General features: G+C 44.5%; 1 protein-coding gene across 5 annotated transcripts in view; it reads right to left on the bottom strand.

The window, feature by feature from the left end:
* The window catches only part of COL4A6 (collagen type IV alpha 6 chain), a 282,926-nt gene that overhangs the window by 61,290 nt on the left and 196,795 nt on the right, over positions 1 to 24,841 (bottom strand). For all 5 annotated transcript variants that reach the window (XM_073798855.1, XM_033849132.2, XM_033849133.2 and 2 more), the window contains 2 exons: positions 5,720 to 5,854; positions 4,488 to 4,532 (listed from right to left, as the gene is read on the bottom strand). In XM_073798855.1, the coding sequence (XP_073654956.1) occupies positions 4,488 to 4,532; positions 5,720 to 5,854 (180 nt within the window). The remainder of the gene's footprint in view (positions 1 to 4,487; positions 4,533 to 5,719; positions 5,855 to 24,841) is intronic.

Here is a 24,841-nt window from a genome sequence, read left to right as displayed (position 1 = left end):
ACAGCTTTGTGCTGGTTGCTTCACCCTGCACTGTTGTTTCCCTTAACCCCGCTTGCATCCTTTAAATAAGCCCTTCACTTAACTCTATTTAGTCGACCCCTTCAGGTGGAGTGTCTATTTCTTCCTGGGATCCTAATCACCATTTTTAAATGTCCCGGCCAAGTTTGCTAGGGGTTATCTCTCAACTGGGTAACAGAGATGAGTTAAGACAAGACAACAGGCTGGCTCAGTACTAGGGATCTTCCTTAGCCCTGGGACCTTGGTTTTGCCCTTTCTGGGTAGAGATAATGACTTTACATATGTGTGTGCCAGCTCTCCAAGGGAATGCAGCTCTTTGAGGGAGAAAACCACGGTTCTATATAATCACAGGGGATTGAACACACAGAATAGGTGGATCTGCTGTATTCCAGAAAAGCACTGTTCCTCAGAACCCAGAGTGCAAAGGAAAAGTTTCCATTTGGTGAGTGGTACGTGGTCACTTTGAAGATACAAACCTCGTGTGTTCATTTATGAGTCTCTAGGCGGGGAAATGTTTGAGATTGACTCCACGGGAAAAGCTAAACATAAATTGCAAAGGACAACTTGAAGACTTCTGCTTCCAACTTATTTGAACTGAAAACATTGGCTCAACCTACATTTCTCGTGGGTGCCAACAGCCCAACTCACAGCTGTGATATCATTAAAAGCCACAGCCCTACCGCCCCTCGTCCACGTTGTTTTAATGTTGAATATCTTTATGACTGCTTGCTTGTTCACTCTCAACTGGTGGCCGTGCCCCTTAGTGCACAGACTTGGATGCTCTTGCTCATTCATGTGGAAAGTGTCTACATGACAGCAAAGATGGAGTTCTGGGACCAAAACCAGTGACACAGATGTGAGCAGTCCGCCAATATCAAGAGGGGAAACCAGATTTGTGCAGTGATCCAGTTTAGTAAGATGTGTTTTGGGGAAGCTGTTGGTTTTAGCCAAATGGCTTAATAAAGTGCTGCTGAGAGTTGGGCAAAATCATAAGTCTGACTGGGCTGAGGGTATCTGTGTTTTCCTCTGTCTGAGGGAGTCTTGCCAGTCTGAGAACTGCTGCTTCTATAGGCATTAGAGGTTGGACTCAGTCCCCCCAATATTTCTGGAGTTCCTGCTCTATGCTGAATTTAGCCCTGGGGTCTCTGAGGCCTCTGAGAGGAGCAGAAGACAGACTCCGTGCTTTCAAGGAGCTAGATACGGCTATTGTACAAGACAGTCAATAAATACCACGCACCATATGTAATAAGGAGCTAGAGCGTGTGGGACAGACACCAAAGACTCCTGGAAGAATAGAGATGGAAAGGAGAGGTAAGCTGTCAACAGGAGGTGCTCATTAATACATCATGAATAGCTGGAAGAGAGGGAGGGAACAGGGGATGATAATTTCTTAGAGTAAGTGAGGCTTGGAGCCTGAAGCTAAAGCGATTGAAAGTCAAAAGAAAAAATGTGCAACCTTAGGCCAAGGGAAGGGCCAAGCTATGGGCCAAGGGAGTGGGGACTTCTACTGGGAGCAGCGCACTCATTTGGAGGAATCTGGACAGCTGCGACTCATTCTCCCAAGCAACGAAGCCCTCAAAGAGAAGTGGTCAATTTCTAGAAGCCCTCTGGCTCTGTTGGCCACAAGTTGGAGGCAGAAGTGTCCAGCTGGACTCTGGGGTGGGCTCCAGCTCAGAACTGGAATCAGCCTCTGCTTCACAGGATTCATTTCCTTCCAGCCCCCATTAAAAAGAGACTACGGGAGGAAGGGTATAGTACTGTTGCGAGCTTCAAATCCTCCACTCATCTCTGGTGAAGCCAGCTCTGCAGGATGAATGGAAGAGGTGGCCTCCAGTTTGCTAGTTTCCCTCACCCATTGGTTCCCACAAGATACACATTCTGAGTGGAGACTCTGGACGACGTGGTCATAGAACACAGACATGAGAAAATGCCAGGGGATGGCGTAAAAGGGTGGCCAACCCCATCCACTTATTTCCCCACTGGCCCCTTCCTGGGCATTTTTCAGACTCTGCAGTTGAATAACAGGCAGAAATATGATGGCCGATTTGTTGATACGTATAACAAATACAAGGCAAGTGAGCCTTCTATTCTCTAAATCCACAAATGTATATGAGATCTGGGGAAAAAGTGTATCAGATGATAATACCTTTGAGGGCAGAGCCATATGCCTTTTTTGTATTCCCATAGTAGAGTGCCAGCACATAGCGGGTACTCAAGAAATTCCTATAGATTGGCACAAAGAAATTCGAACCCCCTTAGCTGATACTAGATGATTATGTAGCGTAACACAAGAAGCTGTTAAGTCAAGAGTTTACCAAACTGCTTTGATATGGTTCAAAAGAACTCCTTAGAGGTTGTTTGAAAGATAAAGGCAGGAGGTAGGACTTCCCTCAAATGGAGGAGCTCCATTTTTTCCTGTTCTATGTATGCTGAGCTTCTACACAAGATTTGGTTCTTCTCTTAAGGTTGAAAACCACTGCTAGAGGCAAACACAGTCCAGGCTAAAGATTAAATATATAGAGAAGTGCTGAAGGATATAACTAAAAAGTGATAGCAGTAAGTTCCAAATACTGTATCTTAGAGGCTGGAGAAATGTTACCATGCAACCTCCAGTGGCAGGATAAGTAGGGATATTGGGTGAAAATGGAGAAACTAAGGGATTGAGCTGGATGGAATGGGAAAAGGAGATGTCTGCAAGCTCCGGACTCCCCACTTATCTCTAGCAAAGCCAGTTCCTCAGGATGAATGGAAGAGGCTGTCTCCAAGTGACCTTAGGAGTAGCCACTTTGTAAAAACCATCAACAAAGCAAACAAACAAGCTAACGAATGGGAGAAGATATTTGAAAATGATATGACTGATAAGGGGGTAATATCCAACATATATAAACAGCTCATACAACTCAATATCAAAAGAACAAACAACCCAATTAAAAAATGGGCAGAAGAACTGAATAGACATTTTTCCAAAGAAGAAATGCAGATGGCCAACAGGCACATGAAAAAATGCTCAACATCACTAATCATCAGGAAATGCAAATCAAAACCACAATGAGGTATGACCTCACATCTATCAGAATGGCTATCCTCAAAAAGAACACAAATAACAAATGTTGACAAGGATGTAGAGAAAAGGGAACCCTCCTACACTGTTGGTGGGAATGTAAACTCGTGCAGCCACTGTGGAAAACGGTACGGAGGTTTCTCAAAAAAATAAAAATAGAACTATCATATGACCCAGCAATTCCACTCCTGGGTATATATCCGAAAAAAACAAAAACACTAATTCAAAAAGATACATGCACCCCAATGTTCATAGCAGCATTATTTACAATTGCCAAGATATGGAAGCAACCTAAGTGTCCATCAACAGATGAATGGATAAAGAAGACGTGATATATATATATACCACAATGGAATACCACTCAGCCATAAAAAAGACCGAAACTTTGCCATTTAAAGCAACATGGATGGACTTGCAGGGTGTTATGCTAAGTGAAATAAGGCAGACAGAGAAAGACAAATACTTTACGATGTCAATTATATGTGGAATCTAAAAAATACAACAAACTAGTGAATATAACAAAAAGGAAGCAGACTCACAGATACAGAGAACAAACTAGTGGTTACTGGTGGGGGAAGGGAGGGGCACTATAGGGGATGGGGGAGCGGGAGGTACAAACTATTGGGTGTAAGACAGGCTCAAGGATGTATTGTACAACACAGGCAATATAGCCAATGTGCTATAATAACTGTAAATAAAAAGCAACCTTTAAAAATTGTATTTAAGAGTCAAAAAGAAAAAAAACAATTAAAGGGAAATTCACTCTGAAATAAGGCTGAAGAAAGAAATTATTAAAATTAAATGTATTAAGGTATCACTAAGTATTTTTCTATCTAATTTCATGAACCCCCTTAATTTTCTTATAATGAGGATGTATGTGCTCTAATGTGGCACTATCTTCACACCAGTCCCTCATCCCCAATGAAAGCGCCCCTCAAGCCATAAGACCTAAGTCACTTTGTCTAAGATACTGATGGTCTTTTATGCCTGCACATGTCTCTGCATCCCCCAACCATATGGTTTAGCTCTGCCCGTAACTGAATCCCAAGGAAACTGTGGATGAGCACTGCCCTTTAAGCCTTACCACGCACATCTCAACACTTGACCCTGAGCACGTGTGCCTGAGACAGGATGTTGTTAAGGCCAAAGTGCTTGAGCTATGAGGCAGAACCTAGAGGTTGTATTAAAAATGCCTCTGTGCAATGGATAAACAACAAGGTCCTACTGTATAGCACAGGGAACTATATTCAGTATCCTGTGATAAACCATCATGGAAAAGAATATGGAAAAAATGTATATATATGTATAACTGAATCATTTTGCTGTACACCAGAAGCTAACACAACATTGTAAATCAACTATACTTCAATAAAATAAATTTCAAAAATGCTTCTATGAACACACTCACCGGAATCCCATTGATGCCAAGAAAGCCAGGAACTCCCATGGGACCCTAAGAAAAGGAGGAGGGAGAGGAATGTAAGAGATGATATAACTGATCTCCATTAGATGAAGTGGGTTTGTTCATGTGATTCATGACCTAAGTCGTTAAGAAGTATTTTGTACCTCCCTCCCCACATTGCATCACCTTGCTCCCTATTCCACTTCCAAGCAATCACTAGCCTCTACCTAAGGTCTCGGACAGTTCTTGTCTTAGACAACGTGGTGTAAGACCTAAAAATAAGGCTCAATATTACATGCTGCCTTGACATCTGGGAAAACTGGGAGGGCCTCAAATGGCCTAAGCAAAAGTTCATTTCTCCACTCTGCTTCTGAAGATAAGGTCTCTTGGGCAAACGACCCTTCTTATTAAATAGACCAGGTGCAGTTCTCGCTTATTCCTGAGTAGTGGGTTTCCGTCCCCTGCTGGCCCACTGAATTTTGCAAACAAGCCAGTCATACTCTCCCTCGAGAATCAAGGGGCACTCACCCTGTTGACATGACAAAAGTCTGCTTCTCACAGCCCCTTGTGGCCCATTCTGTTCCAGAGCGCAAGCCCTGTGTGGCCCTGCATGGGGTGTGATGTCCTCCTCCCCTGTGCTGTGAGTGTATGTGACTAATAAACCTGTTGTTGATCTCTTCTGTCCAATGTCAGGTGTCATATCTTCGGCCATCCCCAGGACCCTAGAGCAGGAATCCCTCCCTCACCAATGGGGTGAATAGGAGGTGATTAAAATCGGCAGATAACATAAACTGAACTGCTAACCTCAGTCAGCCAGCCACCATGACATGACCAATCTTTCTTGCCTCTCTTTCCCTATATTTGTGGCCCAGCTGGCTTCCAAGCATCTGACCCCTTGCATCCCGTTCCCCTTGCTTGGATTCCTTTGCTGCCCTGTTGATTGGCCTCCTGACCCGTGCCCAGTTCAAACCCACATGACTTCCCACCACGGTCAGCCCACTTGTCTAGCAAATAGCTTATACATGCACTTTCTGACTTGCTGGCTATGGGAATCTCTCCAAAAATGGGCTGTAGCAGCACAACACCCAGCCTGTCTCTTATTAAAGTATGTAGCCTGGCACCAAGGTATCTGGGATTAGTATCCTTTCCATAAATAAACAGAACTGAGATTTAGAACCTTTTACCTTCACACTCACAGCCCATGAGTCAAAGGAAAAATCAAGCTTTGGTGTTCTTACCTTATCTCCTTTTGGTCCATACGGTCCCAGAGGTCCTGGGGAGCCCCTTTCTCCTTTCAACCCTGATAAACCACTAGGGCCAGGAAATCCTTGAGGACCCACTGGACCTTGAATTCCAATTGGTCCTGGTCGCCCCTAAGATGGACAGAAGGAGTACGATTAGTCAACAGAGGACTTACCATCCCCGCTTCCCATTTTCCCATGCACAAAGAACACTGTCATCACTTCACTAAATAATTTTGGCTTAGAGACCTATGAAGCATGTCAAAGTTCCAGACACGGATCAGAACAGGCTATTTTAGGGGCCGCTAAGCTTATTTGGATAGAACATATTTTATAAGCACATTTAATAAGATTCATGTGCGCCAAGATCCTTCAACTTTGTACTTCTTAGGAGATTAGTTATTCAGGCTGGATAATATTGTCCTCTTCCTAGTTAATGCTAGGCCATCAGAAGAGTGAAAGAACAGAACTCTGGAGAGCATCAGGACGTTTTCGAACCCATGTCCAAATGGCCAACCGCATGCTTGCAGTGAAGCCCGGAAATGGCTGTGCCTGGAGAACACTGCCTCGGTGGGCCAGAGGGAGGAGAACCCAGAAACCCACGGTTGACCAACCTGTCAGCTTATCTTTGACGGCAGTTCCCAGAACCCCAGCACTGCAACTAGAAACAGACACTCACAGCGAACACACACACATTGTTTATCTGCTCCCTCTCTATGCCCCTGCGCCCCCGCCACCTGTACAGTGTTGAATGTGTAAAATCCAAGAAGCCTGAGAATATCCATTAAGTATCAATGATGATAGCAAGAGGGAGAAGCCTGAGGATTTTGAATGCCCTGGTGATAAAGTGTCTGTAACAATTAAATCTGAGAGTTCAGGCTGACATTTTCTAGCTGACCGAGATAGAGAATTAACCCCAGTGGGTGCAACAGAGGCCGGCTAGTCTGTTTAGAACAAATCCCAGAAGGGACTGAATTTTCTTGGCAGAAAAATGAAAACCATTAGTAATGTGCATTAACTCTCAGAGAACACAACACCGTATCAGGTAGAAAGCCTGTTTTCATAAACACTTCCATCTCTGCCCCTTAGCCCCTTTTACCGACTGTCCGCAATTTCCTACAAACCTGTGCAAAATTCTGAGAAAAGTCCATTAAACATGCCCTTTAATATTCACCTTCAAGATTTACTTTTGAAAGGGCTGAGAAGAGGACAGATGCTTTATGCAGTGGTTAGACTCACGTACTGGAGACGCAAATGTCAATCAGGCCCACGAAGACCCGGGACTCTTGCAAAGAAGTAAAAGATGCTCTTCCCAAGGAGATGCAATTCTCTGCGGCTGCCACCCACCAATCAAACTTTCCCGACCCGTAACACGCAACCTACAGAGGGTGCTAGGCTGCAGAATGCTTAACAGGCTTATTTCTGAGAATGATGGGGTGGGAGGTTAACTTTTGCTTTTTATGCTCTTACCTCCTGTTGGTTGGACTTCTGTTTACAATGATTCTCTTATTTATTACTCTTATAAATTTTTGCTGTATATACACACACACACACACACACACAACTAAAAAGTAAAAGAACAACACTTAAAAAAATAGTGCTGGGTTGTGGTTGAGGATTAACAAAGAAGTCTAAAATGTGGGCCTAGCTTTCAAGACTAATGTACACAAAACCATTGCAAACAGTTCAAGTCCGGAATGGAGCAGAAGTGCTGCGGGAACACAAAGGCAGGGCTGGCCATGGAGGGTTTGTGGAATGCTTACATTCTGTCCACGGCTCAGGGGAGTCATGGGCCACACTGGAAAGGCTGAGTGGGCCCCAGCTGAAGTAGGCCTGGAAAGCAAGGCAGGGAAGTTGAAGACTTGATGTGGCAGGAAATAGGGAACCCTTAGAGGTTTGGGGACACAGGAGGGATGGGAGGAAGGCAGTGTTTCAGGGCTGAAACTCATCAACAAGTGTTCAGGAGAACCCACGCATGTGCGCGTGCGCGCTTGTGTGTGTGTGTGTGTGTGTGTGTGTGTGTGAGAGAGAGAGAGAGAGAGAGAGAGAGAGAGAGAGAGAGAGAGAGAGAGAGAGAGGATGAGGCCAGGGCAGCCTGCCTGAGGCTGGAACAAGGGAGACAGATAAGAACCAGCTGTTGGGGGAGGAAAGGACTGGTTGGTGGGAGGATGAGAGGCACGATAGGTTTGGCGAGACCATGTTATTACTAGCAAAGGAGATGCAGTCAGGGCACTGAATGCTTGACCCAAATCTGAGCCCTGCCCAAAGCTTTCGCGCATCAAGGGAGGGGAGGTGAGAGCATGATAAACCGTTGAACAGCTACTGAGAGGGCAGACTGTGGCGTGGCCCAATTCCCATCTCGCTCACATCACTAGAGCCCGAGCAGTGCCTGGTGTGGGCATAGGGGCTGGCACACTCCAGACCTGGTCTCTTGCCTTTGTGAGTGCACACTCAGCAAGAATAAGCAAAGAGACATAGGAGTGAGGCAATTCTCTGGCTGGATTTAACAGGAAATCTGATTCCATCCAGAAAAGGCAGGCTTCCATGGCCCGCTCCCTCTCTCTTGGCTGGGAGGGCAGGCTGAATTTACCATAGCCACACAGATGACTCCTCCGTTCCAGTCAGAGAGCTTAAAGTGAGTCTCTGAAAGAGCTCATGGATTCTTTGAATTCGAATTCTTTTTCCAAAGGGGCATTTGAAACGGTACCCCTTGGAGGAAGGTGTACTTCTGGGCTGGTCCCGGCTAGAAACCTCTCAGACAGAAGCAGGGCCTGCGGGATGTCTTAAGGCCTCTGAGGCGCTGTTGGCCCAGAACTTCCTCTTTAGTGTGGTACCAGGCCCTTCTGGAGCCTGCAGTCCTAGGATACGAGACAAGGAGGCTTCCTATCCACTGAGGTCCTTTCTTTCATACAGTGGCACAGAGCACCGTGAACAGACGAAGATGGCCAAAAAAAAAAAATTGAGAGAGACATTTCTTTCTTGGGCTGTTCTGTCAGCCATCTCTAGCTATGCTTACTCTGTGCCTATAGCTGTATGATCTTTTCCCTCGTCTCCAATGCACAGGCTTTCTGTCACCCTGCCCAGTGGACTGCTGACGCTTAATACTAAATCAGTGATGAAGTGCTTTTTTTGGTGTGTTCGCTTGTTTTCCTCCAAACAAGCTATCGGTGGCACTTTTCATAACGGCCAGCAGAGGGCAGTGTGAGAACACAGAGGCTACAGATAAGCAGGTGGGTGGGTGGGCCTCTCCCTCTCCCACTACAGAGAAAAAGAAATCAAACCGGTGTCAGAGAAGTCACGGAATGTTGGAGCAAGAAGGGTCCTTAGAGACCGTTCCATCCAGGCTCTATTTTATACACACGGGGAAAAAAGGAGGCCGAGAGAACGGGAAGGACTTGTTTAGGTCACGTAGCTAGTGAGGAACAGCATGGGACTCAAACTAGACCACCCGTTGCCAGCGTGTGGCTCTCTCCCTGTTTGCCAGTGGCAGATGTCCTGGGGGGGTCCTTGAGGCTGCCCACCCCTCACCCCAGGCCCGCCCCTGGGACTGTCCCCATCAGTAGGCTGCAGTAGCCAGATGCTCACACATCATTTCTCTCTTCCTAACTGATCATTTCACAGAACCAATCTGAAACATCATCACTGTTTGGACTGCTAGCAGAATTTCAATGGGCTTGGACCAATGCCCTGCCCTGATACATGTCATTTATTTTGGCAAATAGACCCAGACAGGGCAGAAGGGACTCCTCCAAGTCTTTCCAACAAGCTCTCCTGCCTCCATCTGCTCGGTATTTTAAATATGCACATCAGGGTCTAATTCTCAAGAGAGTGAGCTGGGACTTGAGCCTAAGGCCCAGGCTGGCTGCCTCCTGCTGACCACAGTGGGTTGGGATCAGCGTGTAGTGGTTCTTTTTTAGATAGTGCTTGGGACAACGCTGGCTTTTTAAAACTATATATAAATTTATTTATTTCGGCTGTGTTGGGTCTTCGTTGCTGCACGCGGGCTTTCTCTAGTTGCGGCAAGCGGGGGCTACTCTTCGTTGTGGTGCGTGGCCTTCTCATTGTGGTGGCTTCTCTTGTTGTGGAGCACGGGCTCTAGGTGCGCGGGTTTCAGTAGTTGCGGCTCGCGGGCTCAGTAGTTGCGGCTCGCGGGCTCTAGAGCACAGGCTCAGTAGTTGTGGTGCACGGGCTTAGTTGCTCTGCAGCATGCGGGATCTTCCTGGACCACGGCTCGAACCTGTGTCCCCTGCATTGGCAGGTGGCTTCTTAACCACTGCACCACCAGGGAAATCCCCAGTGTGTAGTTTAATTTCACCTTCGATCAGACCACACCCGAACCCCAGCCCCAGATTACTGGGTTAGCTGACCCAGAAATGGGCCTGCATATGAAGCAGTACACATATGCAGAAATAACATCTAAGAACCTTAACAGCACATGCCTCCAACCATGTAGAACTATGAAACTAAGAGGGGAACGACTTTTCATTACGAAGCCCATTTCTGCCTTTTTATCCCTCCCTCAAGGTTCCAGTGTCCTTCTCCCATAAAATTAAAATTTGTTCTTAAGGAAGAATCTGAAATTCATTCCCACTGAGGCATAAATGACTGACAACAACTTAGAGCTTTACTTCTCCCCAGGGGATTTGTATTTTAATGGAGAGCAAAGTGTTAAGCTAGGGGATGCAAATGATATTTATGAAGCACAGAAGGGAAAAGCGGTGTGCACAGGCTTTCTTAAGGACCTGGCTATACTGCAGGATGTGGTGGAGTGCTGTTACGTGGTATCATGGTGCAGGCTCTAGAGTAGGACAGACCTGGAGTCAGATCTTAGTGCCATTTAATAGCTATGTGACCTTGGGCAAGTGACTTAACCACTCTGAGTTTCTAAGGGCTCCAAGAAATAATAGCTCTAGTGTAGGGTTATTGGGAGCATTTGAGTCAGTGAATGTAACACACCTGGGAGATAGTATGAACGTATCTGTTTCCTCTCTTCTTTAAGGCATGTTTATGGTACAATGGAGACGTTATAATTGGGTACTTAATGCTCCTTAAGTATAAGTGGGCAATGCACAGACAACACTGTGAAACTCTCTTTGGGGCAGAGATGTGTGCCCAGGAATGAATGGGCACTCCACATCTGGGAGAGTATTTCCCCTCTTAGCACTGATGTCCTGGATCTCTTGGGCACTCAGCTCTTCAGGGTCTGCTCATTCTCCTCAAAGGGACCTCATCTACAAGCTAATGACTCCCCAGTCTGAACCTCCAGACCAGATTCCTCTTCTCAATGTGTCAGATCCTTATAGCCAATGGCTTACCAGACCTCTTCACCTGGATATTCCAACTCAAACTCAACAAGACTAAAGCTGAACCAATCATCTTTTCCCCAGCCTCATTCCCCAAACCAGATGCTTCCTCCTGAGTTAATGGAACTAACTCTGTAAATAGCAGTCCATCTACAAAGCTGATAAAGCCAAAAACCCAAGGGTCCTCCATGACCTCTCTCTTTCCCTCATCTTCTACATCCAATTCACCAGCAAGGACTGTCAATTCCACCTTGAAAATATAACTGAAACCTGTCCGTTTTTCTCTGCCTCCATGGTCTTAGTTTAGGACTTCCTTGTCTCTCCCCTAGAGTGTTGCCACAGCCTCCCACTTGGTCTGCCATTCTCCAGTCTAGCTTTAGTCTCTCCCAGCATCCTGCCTCAGGGCCTTTGTACATGCCTTTGTTCTCCTGGCTAGCTCCTATTTATCATTCAGGCTCCAACCAAGATATCAGCTCTTCCAGGGAAACTTTCATGATTACCCCCCTCCACAGAATGGGCTAGATTGCCTCTTTGTGTCCATACCCCCCACAAGAGATTGAACTCCTTTAAGACAGGGCCTGTGTCTTACTTCCCACTGAATCACTTGTGCTAACTACAGTGCCTCATACACAGTGGGTGCTCAGTAAATGTCTGCTGAATGGAGAAATGAATGAATGAATACACACACCAAGAAGCCAGAGGGCCAGGTGTATCAATATCTTCTTTGGAAGTCTGGATGGCTGCACTAGAGTACGAGCAAGAAACATCTGATCACGGAACAACAGAAAAGAGAGCTGCACCAGACTTAGGCAGTCATCCAGTTCAGGATGGAGAAGTTGAAGCCCAGAAAGGGAAAGGGACTAACTCAAGTTCATACAGTATCACCTCTGGACACATCACAAGTGGAAGGGAGTGGATGGGGCAGCAAGACCAGAGACAGGGAACCCAGTGAGGAGGTTGTGATCTCTGGGAGAGAAATAATGGTGACCTGAACTAGGTTCATGGCAGTGAAGACAGGGACAAGATGGATTTAAGAGATATTTCAGAGGCTAAAAATGATAGGACTTGATGCTAGATTGGAATTGGTGGGTAAGACAGGGAGGTGTGAAGGAGGACTCCCGAGTCTCTTGATTGGGCGACCGAGTGGATCTCTTCACTGACATGAGGAAGCTTAGGGGAGGAAGTTTTGGGTGGAAGATGAGAGTTCACCTCTGGAGAGGTGGGGATTAAGATACCTTCGGACCATCTTGGGAGATGTTCAGCACCTGTTTCTGTCACTAGACTGGAAAGTCTGAGAGGGTAGGGAGCTCAACTGACTTTGTTTGCCCTGGTATCTCTGAGAGATGCAGTGTCTGGTGTGCAGTAGACCCTCAAAACATAGTTGTGTGGAAAAAGCACAATTGTGGAATGAATGAAAATACAGAATTAAATATGCACATGGGAATCCTTGAGAAGGCCACTTCCAAGTCTCATTAGGGGCAAAATGGGATTAAAAGACTTTGCTGCCATCCCGAAACATCCCTTGTGGCCTTTGGGAAAAGGGGAGCAGAAATTCCTGACCTCCAGCCTAGGGACCAGGTGGCTTGAATTCTACAATTTGTCCCTACTTTTCAGCTGGAGTTCCCATCTCGGCTATGAGGCCAGGGCGGAGTGGGTGTAAGAACTTAACAGATTCTGGCCTAAGTAGCTGGGATCTCTCCCTAGCCATGAAATATGTGGTAAGCAGGAAACTAACGAAGATACCCCCCAAGGGCAGATTACTTAAGAAACTTCAGAACACTATTCCTTTCACCATTCTTTCGGAGCATCACGATACACCTGTGAAGTAGGTGGCGGGCACCAAGCTACAAAGCGGCTAGTCAATGAGGCTTGCTAATTTCACACAGCTGGTCAGTGGCAGCGTGAGTATCAGGGCCTCCCCATCAGTTCTGTGCTCCTTCTATTGCGACAAACGGAAACAGCCATCCGTACAGCCCTACAGTCCACTCTCCTAGTAACAGCACTAATGGTCTAGCGCTGTCTGCAGAAGTAAATAACAGAGAAAGGACACCGGCAGGTGGAGAGTAGGTCTAAAGTCGGCAGATAAAGACTCATATTATACAGATATACAGATCCATTTGGTGGCCCAGGAAGCCCTGGTTCAGCTTGATAATGTTAGCATCATCTACAATTCGCCAGCACAGCCAGTGACCCTTCCCATCTTCCAAAAAAAAAATAATAATAATAATAATAGGTGATTGGTGTCTACCAAAGAAAGAACCCCCAAAATTCTCAGTGTCTGCCATAGCTGAGAAGCAGTATCAGAGTCTCGCCCTCAACACCCAAATGAAAACACATTTATTTTCTAGTTCTTAAGCTATAATCAGTGTTTGAAGCAGCCAGCCCAGGCATGAAGACATGCATCTACATGTTTTGTTTGCAAAGACACACACACCCATCCCATTGGCTGTTGTCAGCATGTTTAAATTTTTGGAAAGACACCTCCCAGAGTGCTAACGTTTAACTCTTGCTAGGCAAGGCTCTGCAGCCCTCCATTCTACCTGTTTATTCACATTTCTCTTCTGAAACATAATAATAACCTTCTTTTCACCAAACACATACTAAGTGCCGTCTCATTTAACCTGTCTCCTTTAATCCTCTAAGCAGCCCTAACAGGTGGGTATTAGCTGCATCTTACAGATGAGGAAACTGAAATATAGACAGGGTAAGGAATTTGCTTGAATTCACACAGTAAGCAACTGGTGAAGCCAATTTTGGTGATACCAAATCCTCTGCTTCTTCTACCAAGCTTATATTGCCTCTCTGCATTGAATAATGCCCTGAAAGTATCAACAGAAGCACAAACCCACTTGAAGAGGGGCAGTGAGAGCTACTCTGGGCAGAAAATATTTTCATTTTCATTGATACTGGAACAATTCATCTCAATTTTCCCAATCTTTTCACTGGAACAGGTACTATTTAATAGAAACTCGCTTAACAGAATTAATAAATTAAGTCACAAAAGGCATTTCAAGGGGTAGCACATCCTAGACCTTAAAAAGATGGAAGATTCCTTCTTGTTCCACAATTAAAGTGGCCTTATTGATTGGTCTGTGGGCAATGGACAGTTTACTAGGTTCTCGTAGACAACTTCTAATGTGCTACGAGTCCCTAATGCTAGCATATTCAATTAGGGGTGGGAGGGGGAATACAGGCACAGTGTACTAATTTGATGATCATCGTGGTGAGAGAAATTGGTAATTTTGTCTTTAAACATGTCGTATTTTCCCTTGCCCTTGGGGAATGCTAATAAGTATTAAAATAGGATGAAGCAGAGACGTCTGCTAGATAGAGGCAAATAAGTTGATGAAGAATTTTCAGATCTCCCTTTTCTCTATAACATGTTCCTAAAACTACATCAGAAACCAGAAAAATCTTTTCTTTTGTGATAATAGTATTATAATTGGGATGGTCAAGAAGCCCACATCAAATGAAACTGGAAATATGACCAATAGTTGGCCACGAAAATAAAAACAGAACAACCAAACACCTCTGTAACCATTACAAATGGTTGAATGAGTCCCCATAACCCTTCAAATATACACGCAGACTATACAAAGAGCTCCACTGTACTATAAAGTGTGTGCTGAGTTTCCAGACTGCATGAGAAAATAAATACAGCTCTATCTACTTAGGATGAATTTAACCTAAAACTAATACACACGTTGGAAAAATTTGAAATACTTAACTTACCATAATTTTGTTTTCCTTAGAATTTGAAGGGCAACTTGTGTATGGTTTGATAGCACAAGTCTCTTAGAAAGCCTTCTAGTAAACAGAAAATTCGCCTGTTTAAAGCAGAATTATAGGATTAAGTTTCTATTTCCTGCCCTCACTTTCTAACTGTGTGATCTTGAGAAAGCCAATTCATCTCTCGGCCTTAGTTTTCTCATCAGCAAAATGGGGATATTACTTGCCCTACCTATTTCCTGAATTGCTTTGAGCATCAGTTGAGGCAATGTATGTGAAAAGGGGCTGAGGGTTCATTCCACGGACTAAGCTTTGCTTCGGGGGAAAAAAAAAAAAACCCTAGTAACCAAACTCCCAGTTTTCAAAAACCCCTGTTTGCTGGGCTCATAGGGCAGTAAGCTCTTAAATAAATACAGGTTCACGAGGAGGAGATTTCAGTAGATAAAAAATTGAATGAAACAAAGAGCAGAATGTAAAGCTGTGAAAGGTAGGAGCAAATTGACGGTCCAGCACAGGGTTGTCATTATAGTTTAGAAAGGATGTGGACCTACCCTCTTATCCTATTATTGTAGTTTAAAAATATGTGGTTTACAATGTTCATCGCAGCTCTATTTACAATAGCCAGGACATGGAAGCAACCTAAGTGTCCATCAACAGATGAACGGATAAAGAAGATGTGGCACATATATACAATGGAATATTACTCAGCCATAAAAAGAAATGAAATTGAGTTATTTGTAGTGAGGTGGATGGACCTAGAGTCTGTCATACAGAGTGAAGTAAGTCAGAAAGAGAAAAACAAATACCGTATGCTAACAAATATATGTGGAATCTAAAAAAAAAAATGGTCATGAAGAATCTAGGGGCAGGACGGGAATAAAGACTCTGACCTACTAGGGAATGGACTTGAGGATATGGGGAGGGGTAAGGGTAAGCTGGGACAAAGTGAGAGAGTGGCATGGACATATATACACTCCCAAATGTAAAACTGATAGCTAGTGGGAAGCAGCTGCGTAGCACGGGGAGATCAGCTTGGTGCTTTGTGACCACCTAGAGGGGTGGGATAGGGAGGGTGGGAGGGAGGGAGATGCAAGAGGGAAGAGATATGTGGATATATGTATAGCTGATTCACTTTGTTATAAAGCAGAAACTAACACACCATTGTAAAGCAATTATACTCCAACAAAAATAAATCAATAAAAAAAAAATATGTGGTTTATTTTAAAACACATGGTTTAATTACAACCTGGAGCCAATCTTTTTTTCTTTTCTTTTTTCTAGCAAAACATAGCCATGGTTTTATAAGTAAAAACTCAAAGTGAAACAGGTCTTGCCAGAAATTCACTTTACAGCAATTTTTGCTGTAGTGTACCTACTCCATTAGAAAAGGGATACTTGTGGCATTTTTCTCTGACATAATAAATTACCCATCATTGATATACCACACAACCTTTGGTCCAATACTGAGCTTGTGTGAGCTGATTGCTTCTGGATCAGTGTTGGCTTCCCCAAATCTCTGGTGAGAAGCCCTCAAGTTTTGGGGGTGGAAGGTAACAGGGAGTAACCAATTACTGCTCCTTAAACAGAAGGAGAAAAAGGAGGATAGGATCAAAGAAATCTGCTAGGACCCCATTGCCAAAGAACTCAGGGAGCTCTGAAAGGGGAGGGCAGGGCAGGGGAGGGAGAGGAACAACTTGGTCTCCCTGCTGTTCTCCTGCAGGCCCACACCCCTGCATTCATTTAGAACCAGAGGAGCATTCATTTCCACACCCATGCAGATAAAGAGATAGGCATTCCAACCCCAATACACATGCCCGCAGGCACAGGAGTCTGCTAAAATGGTAGGGCTTGCTGGTACTCTGGCTTAGCCTACCCTACACCTCCCAGCCAGCCATGGATTTGAATTCAAGAAGATGGGATGGCTTACAGCGCCCCCTGCTGGCTGTATGCAGTAGTCCCTATGGACAAGTCCAGTCATCCGCACAGACGTGCACAGGCCAAAAAGGAGAGGGGAAGGGCGTCTAGAGGGCGAGAAGCTCCACATTTCTGATATATTTTCCTTTTACGTGGTGGACAATGGGAAGCTGAGATGAAATCAAGCTCTGTGTGCAACAGGAAAGACGGGCTGTGCTGCCGGAGGCTGCTGCAGTATAGGTGACGAGCAGAAGCTCCAGAGCTATTAGTGGCATCAGAAACAAGCTGCAAGCTTGCTTTGGAGAGGCGCTTCAGATTTCAATTGTGTTTGTACATCCACGACTCCACTGAATGTTCAGAATAACCCCATCTCAAAGTACTAGAGAAGTAATTGAGCCCAGAAGTGAATTAACTTGTCCGTTGCCACACAGCTTCTGAGCAGCTGAGCCAGACCTTCTTAGTCCCAGTCTGGTGCTCTTTCTGCTACTCCCTTTATAAAGAGACAGGTCAATTCTGGGTCCAAAATTCCCACAAAAATGTCATGTAACTCCACCCAAAGCCCTGGATCTGGAGCTTATTGAATCCTTTTGACTCTTCCCTTCATCCGTCTTGCTGCCCAGTGGCACACTTATTAACCAATTAAGTAGATGCACAAAGGACAGAGAACTCAAGTCAATCTACATCGTCCCTTCATAACTCATCAATTGAGAAAACAGTTGTGGAGCGCCGACCGTGCGCCCGCCATGGTGCCACATGTTGGGAGCACATAGATGAAAGGAACAGTCCCTGCCCTTGAGGTGCACTCAGTCCAGGTCAGAGAGACTAGTTATGTACACACATGAATATACCATAAGGCAGAGGAAGGCAGAAGGGATAGGATTCTGAACCCGAGGGCTGTCGATAGGTCTGTCTTGAAGATAGAGGAGCACATTTTATCCCTCCAAACTAGAGAGTGGAGAAGGATGCATAAAGAAAAGGAGCCAGGATGAGTTTTGGTAAGAAAGAGGGAAGTGGAGAAAGTCCATTTCAACTCGACCTCAGTTTTCTCAATAAATGTAGGAAGCGAGGTTGCAGGTAGAGAGTGAGGGTATTTGAGGTTGAGGATGACTGGCAAAGGGCGGGAAGGAGATGCTGTGGAGGCCATGGCAGGAAGTCAATTGTTAGAAAAGCGTGAAGGGCTGTCAAGCAGCTCTGAGGGCTCTGCCGACACTAGAGAACGTACTTTTGTTGGGGAAGCTTCCTCAAACAGTACTTGGCAGCCCTGGCAAAGCAGGTAGTGGGGTTTTCCAGGGCTGGGTGCTGGCACATACATCAGAAGTACTGGGGGTGAGGGAGAAGGGTGCGTCCAACAGGAGGATATGAAAGCACTGTTGACACAACTGATCTTGGGGGCCAGGCTGGAGAGTGAGCCGGAGGGGAGCTAGCCATTTCTGATAAACAGATGACTTCCCAGATCATTTGGGCCTGGCTCAAAGGGAGAAGGCTGGACTAACTATAGCTAGGAACTATGCACAGCATTTAGTACTTGAGTCAAGGCTGTCAAGACAAATCTGGAGCCAGAGAGAGCAACCTGGTGATCCAAATGTGGAGAAATCCACCAGACCATTAGCGATGTCACGCCACATCTACACGACCTTGGTGTAGTATCCAATTCAAAGGGAGATGGTTTGGGCTGATGCAAAGATAATGGTGCCAACGCCCAGGACAGAGTCAGTGGCATGTGTGGGTAGGGAAGCAGGTAGCTCCCATGTTCAAAGTTCACTGAAGACATGTTTTGTCCGAGTTCTTGGTCCTCTGTACCTTCCCCACTGCCACAGTGTCATTTACAATTTTGTTATACTTCACTCTGCCCAACTATTCCCTTAGAGATAGGAGAAATGAAAGCACTTTAAACAGCTTAAAACAATAATCTGGTTCCCAGAGAAAGCAGAGTTAGGGATAAATCAGGAGAGGATTCTGAGAGGAATCCAGGTGGAAAATTGGGGAGGAAGGAAGCAGTAGCTGGAAAAGAAAGCAAAAGGAGCCAAACCCTAGGACCTGGGGGACAAAAGATATGAAAATGGAGCTGGCCTGTCCAGGGGCCTGGCCCGGGGAGGTTATCTGGGCGAGAGGCCCCATGGCCCTCCCCTTACCTCTCCATCCATCACCACTTTTTTCATTCTCTGGTTTTATGAGGATTTTAAAAGCTTTTAGATCTGATGCTGGCAATCTTTCAGAAAAAGTTAACAGAGAATTCTGCAGAGATAAAATCCCCAGTGAAGCCTGTAGCCAAGAGTAGCAACAATTGTCCCCTAAAGTTGAGTGGTAAACAGACCTTCAAGTGCTTTCCCCTTCAAGGCTTTGAGTGCTGCAGGTCCTTTGGCCTAAGAACCTAGCAGCTAACCACTTCTCTCAACTTGCTGACTGACAAAGAGAGGTTTCTTTGTTAGTCTAGTTTCAACCAGTCTCTGGAACCCAGCAGAAGGAAAAATAAGTGAGGAGGTGTAAAAGGGGGGCAGGGGAAAGCTCTAGTAAGTCATCTGGGAGAGGGATGCTCTCCCAAAGGCAAAACAAAGGAGCATGATTAGGGGAAAGGTGGAAATCAAGGTACAGCAAGGCTAGCTTTCAATGAGCATGGCCAGGTAGGCTGCTCCAGCGCTCAGAGGAACCCTCCTATCCCTTGAGATCCTACTCCTGTAACTACCCTCTCTTCCCCTTCTATCTTCTGGACTGGCTGTTTTCTGTTGGTCTTCAAGATGTACTCTCATCTGCTTGATGCTAAAAAAATAAAGAAAAATCTTTCCTCCGCTGCTCTGACCACTCCATCTCTCCATCACCCTTCCAGAACAAACCTCTTGATAGACATCACTCATTGCCGCCACTCTTCCTCTCCTACCACTCTCCCCACCCCCAGGCCATCTGGGCCGGCCAACTCCTCTGTCTTGAAAGTCCTCTCTGGAAAGTAACCAGTGATCCCTGCTAAATTCGAATCCCATAGGCCTTCTCTGCAGCTTTTGTCATTGCTAAGCACTCGTTTCCCTTCTGAAACCCTCTCCTTGGCTTTCATTGCTCTATACTCTGGACTCTCTAGTCTTTTATCACGTCGCCATCTTCTTTACTGGTCCCTTCCATTCTGCCCAGAGGCTCTTGCCTGTCTCTTGGTGATTTCATCCACCACCTACAGCTTCTACCACCTCCTCTATAAAGATGAGGCATCGCTCTAATTTATTTCTCAGGTCCTGTCAATTTCCCAAGTCCATGTCCACAGCACTATTATTGGTCCCCTTAGGGACCAATACCAAAGCTTATCTCAGTCCCTCATTAGCTCTCCCCTGGATAATGACAACAGCCTCTGGAGTCCTCTCTGTGTCCAAACATTGCCACAATCTAACACTCTGGACAGTAATCTTCCTAAGTCTGATCCTATTGTTTCTCCGCTCAAAACTGTAAATCACTCCCCATTACTTTCGCAACTAACCCCCCTGTACTCCTTAACTGGGCACTGATGGCCCTTCATTCAGTTCCCACCTGTTTTTGCAGGCTTATTTTTCCCCTAAACACCCTTACCTGCCCTAGACTCCAAGTATAACAGTCTCCTCGCTGATTCTTAAATCCACACTGTACTCTCTCACCCCTGGGCTTCCAACCAAGTGGTTTCCTTGCCAAAAATACCCTTCTCTTCCAGAACTCTCTACCAAGGTTCTAGCCATCCTTCAAAGCTCAACGCAAATCTGACCTCTTCCAAAAACACTTCTCTTATTTCCCTGCTTGGAGTTAACGTCTCCTTTTTCCTAACACTTGAAACAACTTTTTTTGGTTTGGAATTCAGCTACAGAGAGCTGGATTAGTCACACCCCTCAGTTCATGGCAAAACAGAATCATTAGTCCATATAAGGCCCACCATTTATTTTTAAATTTTCCTTCACCCAAATCTCCACTCTTATTCTTGTCCCCTCACAGGAAATTTCTCGAATGTATTTGATGTCAGTTCAAGATATCCATCTAGATCTAGATCTACACCTACACCTACACCTACGTGTACATCACCTACATCCACATCTTTATCTGTCTCCTACCTTTGGTGTGTATGTGTGTTGGGTTTTTTTTTGTTTTTTTTTTTTTTTTTTGCGGTATGCGGGCCTCTCACTGCTGTGGCCTCTCCCGTTGCGGGGCACAGGCTCCGGACGTGCAGGCTCAGCGGCCATGGCTCACGGGCCCAGCCGCTCTGCGGCATATGGGATCTTCCCAGACCGGGGCACGAACCGGTGTCCCCTGCATCGGCAGGCGGACTCTCAACCACTGTGCCACCAGGGAAGCCCTGTATGTGTGTATTTAAATTCAAGCAAATGTCACTGGGCTATATAGAGACCATTCTATTTCTCCTTTCATGAGAATGTTTTTAAGATCTATGTTGGTATTTGCTCCTAATCCTTGTTAGTATGCATAGTATGCATTCAGCTTGCTTTCTATGTATATTCCCTCACTGAGGGACAACCTAGTTTGCCGCCAATCCCTTAACACAAATGATTCTGTGATAAGCAAATGATTCTATGATAAATATCTTCATAAAGGTTCCATTTTAGAACTATGGAGAAGTTGGCCAGGATATATACTCAGGAGTGAGGTTGCTGGGTTGTAGGAATATATACATAGTTACCATCAAAAAGTGCCACCATATTGCTCTCCAAAAAGCTATTCCAGGGCTTCCCTGGTGGCGCAGTGGTTGAGAGTCCGCCTGCCGATGCAGGGGACGCGGGTTCGTGCCCCGGTCTGGGAGGACCCCACGTGCTGCGGAGCAGCTGGGCCCGGGAGCCATGGCTGCTGAGCCTGCGCGTCCGGAGCCTGTGCTCCGCAACGGGAGAGACCACAACAGTGAGAGGCCTGCGTACCGCAAAAAAAAAAAAAAAGCTATTCCAGTTTACACTCCCACCAGCAATACACGAGAATTCCTTTTCCCCCACACATGCTCACAAACGCTTGGTGTTATCTGACTTTTTAATTTTTGTCAATTGGATGAGTACAACTTGTTCTCTGTTATTTTAATTTGCATTTCTCTGAATACTAGAGAGATCGATCATCTCTTCATATGCCTGTTAGCCAATACAGTTTTCCCTTCTGTGAGCTGTCCATACTGTAAATATGCTTTGCCCATTTGTCTATTGTGTTTTCTGCCTTTTTCTTGATAAGTTACCAGAGTCCCCCGGACATTCTAGATATCAATGCCTTGTCAGTTTTAGACATTGCAAATACCTTCAAGTCTATCATCTGTCTGTTAACTTTGCCTATGGTGTCCTTTCATTGAATTGAAAGTCTTAGGTTTGTTGTAGTAAAATTCATGACTTTTTTGACCTTATGTTTTGGAGTTTGAGGTCTTACTTATGAAGTCCTACACCATTTCAAACTATAAAGAAATTGTACATTTATAGTTTTACCTTTCACATTTAGGCTTCTAATCCACTTGGAAGTCACCTTCGTAGGTGATGTGAAGTAGCGATGCAACTTCATTTTTCTCCATATAGCAGTGCTTCTCAATCTTTTCGATGTCATGGCATAGAGAGTATATGGTAGTATGCGCCAAGCATAATGTGGTAAACGAATGGGGCTGCTCATAGCCAGAGATGGAGGCCACCGGAGCTCTGGCCACTTTAGGTCCTGCCTGGCCATCCTAAGGGTCAAGGGGATCAATAGCTCTACACCTCTATAACCCATTTGTGGCTTTCAGTATGACACACTGATTGGGAAGTTTTGCCACATGGTGACCCACTCTTTCCAATACCAAACAATCCATCCTTCCCTTGCTGTGAAATTGCACTGTACTTATTATCATCTGTTTCTGTGCTCTATGTTCTATTCCTATGGTTTATTTGCCTTTTACTGTGACAGTCCTACAGTTTATGATGATGATGATGATGTCTCAAACTGTAGAAGAGCAAGTCTCTCATCTGTTCTTTTTCAAAATTGACTTAGATATTCATAGACATTTATTCTTCTATATACATTTTAGAATAAGTTTTTCAAGTTACTTAAAACATCCTGCTGGTATTTTTATGGGAATGACATTGAATTGATAGATTTGGGGAAAATTGACATCTTTACAATGATAAGTCGTCCCATCTGCCAACATGGTATATCCCACCATTTATTCAGGTCATTTATGTTTCATTAATGGAATTCAAAAATTTTATCTGGAAAATGTCTGATATACTCTTTGTTAGGTGAACTACTAACAAAAAAATATGTTACAGGTTCTCCTTTTTGTTGTTATTGTGAATACATTTGTTCTCTACATCTGTGTCTCTATTTCTGCTTTGCAAATAAGATCGTCTATACCATTTTTCTAGATTCCACACATATGCGTTAATATACGATATTTGTTTTTCTTAATGCGGAGTTCTGACTTTTGAACCATGTTATTGTTTTGCCTATCCCCAAATTATATTAAATTATGAACTATGGAGGGGGAAGGATCTCTGAAATTGAATAGAAACAAAAACAAATGAGTAATTATGGTGGGTAATAAATGGGAGGGGACATATGGGGACTTCTGGGGTGAGGATGGTGTTTTATATTTTGATCTGATTGTTAACATGGGTGTTAACTTTGTAAAAATTCTTTGTGCTGTACACTTATGATTTGACTACACTGTATATTAAATGTAATTTAAAACTTGTTGTAGTATATATAATATATAATTTAAAAGCTGTGAAAAATAAAAGTGAGACATGATAGGAGGTTCACATGTAATATAAATGCATATAAAACACAATATAGTATCTGCACATAAATAATAACACCCAGCATTCACTGTATGTCAGGCCCGTGCTAAGTACCTCATAAGGATGCTCTCATTTAATGCTCAGAAAGTCTTATGAAGGAGGTACCATTATCATCCACACTTTGTATATAAGGAAAATGAGACAAAGAGAGGTTAAATAACTAGCCACAGTCATACAGTTGGAAAGTGGGAGAAGCCCTATTCAAATTCAGGCTTCCACACTCTTAACTATTATGCTGAACTGACATTCAGCAAATAGTACTATGAAGAGCCTCTGTGAGATACACAGAAGTAATGAATTACCTTTTTACAGCTTGGAGCCCTGAAGGAAAAGTGCCCTCTGACCAAGTTATTTGTAGAGGACCATATCATGGTGAGGGGTGCTCTGTTGATCCTCTGCTGCCATCATTTCTAAGGGGCTTGACCTGAAAGCTCTGGAGAAGAAAAGGATTCTAGCTCTTGTTGTCTTCTGTCAGATTGCTCTACTGGTCTTTCCTACATCCTTTCCAAAATGATGCGTCAGACTAGAAACAATTTTTAATATTTTAGTAACCTGTTTTGGGGAATAATCTTAGATTTATAGAGAAGTTGCCAGGGTAGCAAAGAGTTCTCATATACTCCACACCTCCATCACCTGATTTCCCCTAATGTTCACATCTTACATAACTATTGTACATTTATCACAACCAAGAAATTAACATTGGTATGAGACTAACAACAAAACTCCATTCTTCATTCAGATTTCATCAGTTTTCATCCTAATGCCCTTTTTCTGTTCCAGGATCCAAACCAAGACACAACACTGCATTTAGTAAAATGCATTATTTTTAAAAATTGTGGTAAAATGCATGCCATAAAAGATTTACCATTTCAACCAATTTTGTGTACAGTTCTGCGGCATTAAGCACATTCACGCTGCTGTGCAAACATCACGACCATCCATCTCTAGAACTTCTTCATCTTCCCCAACTGAAACTAGTAAAATGCATTTTTACAACAACAAAGAAAACCTTATTGCCCAGAGTAGCTGGCACCAAAGAAAAACAATCACCACGCAATTAATGATTGGTTGTAACAAGACCAGACAAAGAGGGTGATTTATGTGGAAACCATGGAAACTGCTAAGTATGAGCAGTACATATAGGAAACATCGAGATTGGGTTAGTGGTATGCCCTCTTAATAATCAAAACCTTTGGTGATAATAAGCTGAGCAAGCCAACGGGGTGAAATTCATAGCCTGAAAAAGAGGCTGCAAATGGTTTTGAGAGAAGATAATTCTGTGAAAGCGATCCAATAGCAAAAACATCACCAGGAAGAAAGAGGGGACTGCACTCCCGTTTTCAGAAGAGAACCTCAAACTGGTCACTTCACTCACATTGTTGGCAGTTACCCAGCAACGCGCATGGCACCTGAGTGAG

This window comes from Tursiops truncatus, chromosome X (genome assembly GCF_011762595.2).
Source record: "Tursiops truncatus isolate mTurTru1 chromosome X, mTurTru1.mat.Y, whole genome shotgun sequence".
In the NCBI taxonomy this organism is placed as follows: Eukaryota; Metazoa; Chordata; class Mammalia; order Artiodactyla; family Delphinidae; genus Tursiops; species Tursiops truncatus.
The sequence above is the reverse complement of the archived record's forward strand: the minus strand, read 5'-3'. Positions and strand labels throughout refer to the sequence as shown.